The sequence below is a fragment of the Rosa chinensis genome, chromosome 7, assembly GCF_002994745.2.
Source record: "Rosa chinensis cultivar Old Blush chromosome 7, RchiOBHm-V2, whole genome shotgun sequence".
NCBI classification, from domain to species: Eukaryota; Viridiplantae; Streptophyta; class Magnoliopsida; order Rosales; family Rosaceae; genus Rosa; species Rosa chinensis.
In genome coordinates, this window is record NC_037094.1 from 59,255,997 (window position 1) to 59,261,089 (window position 5,093).

Consider the following 5,093-nt stretch of genomic DNA (forward strand, 5'->3'; position numbering starts at 1 on the left):
TCTTTAGTTGAGAGCATCCATTTTCCATATTCATGCTTGAATATGAATAAGCCATGTATGTACTCGAAGCTTCAAGTTCGAGACTTTCTTATTAGAACTTTTGGTTCTAAATTTTGGTGGTTTGATCTTCAGGTCAAACACTTAGTACTCGAAATTTCGGGTTCGAGACAAACCAACTAGGAAATTCGTATTCTAAATTTTGGTGGTTTGAACTTGGAGTTCAAACATTTAGCACTCAAAACTTCGGGTTCGAGATGGACCAATTAGAAATTTCCGGTTATAAATTTTGGTGGTTTGAACTTGAGGTTCAAACTCTTAGCACTCGAAACTTCGGGTTTGAGATAGACCAACCGGTTCCGTTAAATGAATAAGGATATGAATATAGATTACACAAAGATGGTAATAAATCAAGATGATAATGAATGTGTACTTACCTTATTGATATGTGTGTCTAGCAAGATGCCTAGAACAACTTGAATATTGATGCCCACTCGCACAATGAATGTTGTAGATGCGATTGCATTATTCGATTGTGCATATCCTCGTGAGTTGGCATAAGAAACAATGGAGAATACCACATGAATAAAGAACAAGCAAGTTAAACTCTAGATCAAGTGTATTACCTGGAATGAAGTTGCACCATATGACTCTTGAAACTCCGGGAGCTTATACGAGAGACTATCGTGCTGATAACGTGTAATAAAATGAGATAACTTGCTTGCTAGAAAATGGAGAGTATGAAGAGAGAAGAATAGATGGGGGAAGAGGTGTGTATCTTCTCATTCTCATTAGTTCCCTTTAAATAGGGTAGAGTTACTTGATGATCACACTAACTTGGTGATTACTCATATGGTAACTTGATGATCACTTATGAGATGACTTGGTGATCACTCTCAAGGCTACTTGGTGACCACTCTTATGGTTTCTTGGTGATCAATCTCAAGTTTCCACAATTTACATAATGGACTCTAACTAATGAGTATTACATGTTGTCCCAAACTAATTTCGTGGACAGCCACATAATTGTAGTATTTACAACACTAGTTTGTTTTTCTTGTGTCGTGATTGGTGTGGCATAGTGGAAGTGTAATTAGTTGGCAACAGTTGAGTCTTGGGTTCAAGCTACCATGCACGGGTAGCTTTTGTCTGTTTTTTGTTTTGTTTTTTTTGTCTGAACATTTATGTTTTATATAATATATATATATATATATTATGTTTTGTGTTATAAATATTATATAAATGTGGTTGTCCACTGTAAATATTCATTAGTTATGTCCTTATGATGTAAACATTACTCATATATAAAGGGGTCTAATGAGAATGAAATACACACTTCTACCTCCTCCCACATTTTGTTTCTCTATTCTATCTCTCTCATATTCTCCAGTTTATAACACGTTATCAGCACGAATTTGCTCTTATTTTCCTTCTTTTTCTTCTTTGAACTCCATGACGATCCGCAAGCCTTATGGTGCAACATAGTTGCTTATGACCAAAACTAATGATCTATGAGTTTTTCTTCTTTCTCTCCTAGATGAATATGAATTTTCTTTATGTGATCATTTACATATATTTGTATGTATATTTTATATGATATAATTGTAGAAAATTTATATTTCATATACGACAATGAGAACAACATGTTCCATTGCTCAAGACTCGAGTCCTCTGACCGAGTAGTCTTAGAACCTATGGTTCTATAGACATCACACGAATGTTTTTCTCGTGTGTTCCCTATGGGATCCATTGTTCATATTTATGAACTCTTCGAAACCTTTGTTTCGTATATGAATTTTTTTAGAACATACTGTTATAATAATTATGGATCCTAATATATCTCATCTTTTCTCTTTGTAGAAAGATGACGCATCTAACAAAATTGGACTTTGATCCTCTTAAAATTTCTGGCAATAATTATTTGATGCTGAAATTCACCTTATGGCTAAAAACCTTGGAAATTAATGCCATCAAAGTTGACAATAAGTCATCTGTGCAAGATCCCGCCAAGCCTATGATTTTCTTGCGTTATCATCTTGATAAGATCCTAAAAGATGATTACCTTACGGTGAAAGATCCACTTGAGATTTGGCAAGCATTGGCTGATCGATTTGCTCACCAGAAACCATTGTTCTATCTAGAGCTCGATATGAATGGACGCATTTTGCGCCTTCAGAACTTTAAATCTGCCACTGATTTTCAATTCCGCTAAACATATGATTATCTCTCAACTAAAATTATGTGGAGAATCTGAAGATAACAAGCTCAAAGTCTCTGATTTTTTGTGGACAATGGAAAACATATTGATGACATGATCAGCGGCGGTTTTCTTGACACCGATAAATTCTAAGCCTATGTTTAGGCGCTTTTTTTGTCTCTATTTATTTTATTTAGTCATTTTAAGCCTATGTTTTGCCACCGATTAAACATAATTACGTTTCCTTATCTTTATCTGTTTAATCACATTTATTACGTTTAAATTACCTTTATTACAATTCTTTCATAACCGAACCGAATTTGTCATGAGAATTTGTTGCAAGAGTTAAAATTATCATGATAATATTTTTAATTGCCATTATCTTGTAGTTATTGTTATTAATAACTCATTTTATTATCAATTCTATTACCATTCTCCGGTAATTATTGTTATAAGTAACTCATTCTATTACCATTATTTGATACATATCATAGTTATTTATTTTATTCGATCATGATGTTTCATGATTGTTTTTGTCATATCTACCTCATATGATTATGTCGTTTGTGAAAAAATAACAAAATTATTTTGCATCGCTGGGACTTGAACCCAGGTCTTTTTGGATGCGAACCAAATATCCTACCAACTAGACTAGAACAAATTTATGATTATTTTATTATAATGTTATATTAATGCATGTTTCAATTACTGACTCTAAATGAATCTATCTCTATTTTGGAATATTCTGTTACTCACTAATTGATATCAACAATATCAATTCTATTTTCAACCGAATCGAGGTATGTATTTTCATGAGTTTGACGACTTCAATTTAATTTCCTCTTATTATCTTATCTGATAATTTAATATAAAATTGTCACTTTATAATGAGATCAAAACTACATGTTTCTTGATCCAATTGCATATGGACTTAAAATTCCTCCACTGATTATTATACAATCAAATAGATCAAAACCTCTTATTTCTTGATCTCCAATTATGTCAGGACCTTTGTCCATTCACTTTATGAATACATGTGATTGATGTGAACCTCTATTCACTCCACTTTTAGAACATGCTTCTAATTATAAAGACTCAAATCAAATATTTTGAGTATGATTGTTGTGGTCCCTAAATCTATTATTATTGGGGTATGTGCTTATACCCATATGGACAACTGTCCCAGACTTAAATTTGAGTATATCATTTTGACATTTATTTTCAGTGTCCAACAATAATATGAACAACATGTTCATTAATAAATTCAATTTGAACCATTAATGTTCATGATAAATATAATGACAACCATAATTGTCTTGCATGCATATAATGCAACTATTAGGGATGGATTCGGTTCCGAACGGTTCGGTTTTAGGCTAGAACCGAGAACCGAACCGAACTAGACTTCGGTTCGGTTTTGCGTTTTTAAAAATTTACAGCCGAAAACCAAACCGACCCGATCGGTTCGGTTCAATGAGGTCCATTTCGGTTTTTTTTTTTTTTTTTTTAGTAAAACAGATTTCTTACTTCTACTTTCTTAAAATAAAAATAATTTAATAATTGTGTATTTTTTTTTTTTAAGGTTTTTTTGTTAGTTCATTATTTTCTCTTTTTGTTGGCCTTTTAGGCCCTTTCTCATCAAAAAATAAAACTCTGCATCAAACTTTAACGCACAAAATGAAAAAGTTCAAAACTTTAAATCACATAATGAAATAGAAACCCAAAATAACAAAGAAAATCAACAATGTAGATATTCAAAACTCACGTCATCAAAACACAACGCTCCTCAACTTTAGTATTCCCAAAAATATGGCTTCTGGGATGTAACCAGCAGCCATTTCAGAGCTTCACCGACGACCCAATTGAAACAAATGGAACACCATGCACAAAAACAATGAAGCAAACAACTGCAAATCTCAATCTGAGTGTACAGAAGCAATGCCTCGTCTCCCGATATGACCTGTACAGAGCATTTGAAACATGATTTATAAGGCAAACAAAATCTTTTAGCATTACATGTAGAGAATCAGGAAAAAATATGCATACCAGTAGCACCTACTCCAGATTACTCTTAATCTTTGAAAGTGCAAAAAGAACATGATCGGATCTGGACTTCTTCCCCCGAAATGACATGGTGAAACAATTGAATTGAGATATAATTAAGATTATGTTATAGAATTACTGATGTCACAATTTTCAGCAACCAAAATACAAGTCTTTTTGCATTTATTCATCTACAGAAGAAATTGAGCTAGAGAGAAAGATACTTACTTTGCTGCAGGAGCACAAACCTGAGGTTCTTCTCAAGTTACCGCCACGAACAAGCTCATCCATTCCCTGCCATGAAATTCATACCAACACAAAATGAAGACAAACTCAGAACAAAATTGAACCCAAATCATTAAAAGCAGAGAAATTTGAAACTGAAATAGCTTGGGTTCATACTAGCACCTCAACATCGTCGTCGGTAATCTCTTGCTGAAAATCGTTGGAATCCTCGTCGTTGATCGCGCACACAACCGAGAGTTTCTCTCTCACAGTCCCGCTCAAATCCTTGGCCATCGATCTGGTCTTCATGATCATGGCGATCTCCATGAGGCTGTGCTTGACGTCCTTGCAGTGCGATTCGGCTCCTTGAGACTAAGAGTAAGAGAGCCTGGATGACTAGAGCGGTAGAGAAGAAAGAGGCGAGAGAAGAAACCTAAAATGAATTGTCGCGAAAGGCCGAGGGAAAACTATTTATAGGCGGCTGCTCTAGGGTTCTGACCTAAAAGTAAACAAAACGACGTCGTTTTGTCTAATGTGAACAGTGTTTCGGTTTTCGGTTCGGTTCGGTTTTCACTGGGCCGAAACCGAAAACCGAACCGAACATAATCGGTTCAGTTCGGTTTTTTTTCGG

General features: G+C 34.3%; 1 protein-coding gene across 5 annotated transcripts; it reads right to left on the reverse strand.

Moving 5' to 3' along the window:
* Positions 1 to 3,964: 3,964 nt before the first annotated feature.
* LOC112179877 lies at positions 3,965 to 4,889 on the reverse strand. Of its 5 annotated transcripts, none has more exons than XR_005804106.1 (4): positions 4,646 to 4,889; positions 4,466 to 4,531; positions 4,254 to 4,301; positions 3,965 to 4,154 (listed from the first exon to the last, which is right to left on the reverse strand). XR_005804106.1 is itself a non-coding variant. In XM_024318368.2 (4 exons), the coding sequence occupies exons 1-4, from the start codon at positions 4,787 to 4,789 to the stop codon at positions 4,034 to 4,036; spliced, it is 384 nt and encodes a 127-aa protein (XP_024174136.1). In that variant the 5' UTR covers positions 4,790 to 4,889; the 3' UTR covers positions 3,965 to 4,033. The 5 variants fall into 5 exon arrangements, 1 of the variants encoding a protein (XP_024174136.1); XR_002927944.2 differs by having other exon boundaries at positions 4,241 to 4,301; XR_002927943.2 differs by having other exon boundaries at positions 4,241 to 4,306.
* Between the last annotated feature and the right edge of the window lie 204 nt (positions 4,890 to 5,093).

Coding starts and splice junctions, on each gene's coding strand:
- LOC112179877 (XM_024318368.2), bottom strand. CDS start 4,789: ATGGAGATCGCCATGATCATGAAGACCAGATCGATGGCCAAGGATTTG. Junction 4,307..4,465: donor GTTTGTGCTCCTGCAGCAAA/GTAAGTATCTTT, acceptor CGGGGGAAGAAG/TCCAGATCCGATCATGTTCT. Junction 4,155..4,253: donor AAGATTAAGAGTAATCTGGA/GTAGGTGCTACT, acceptor TGCTCTGTACAG/GTCATATCGGGAGACGAGGC.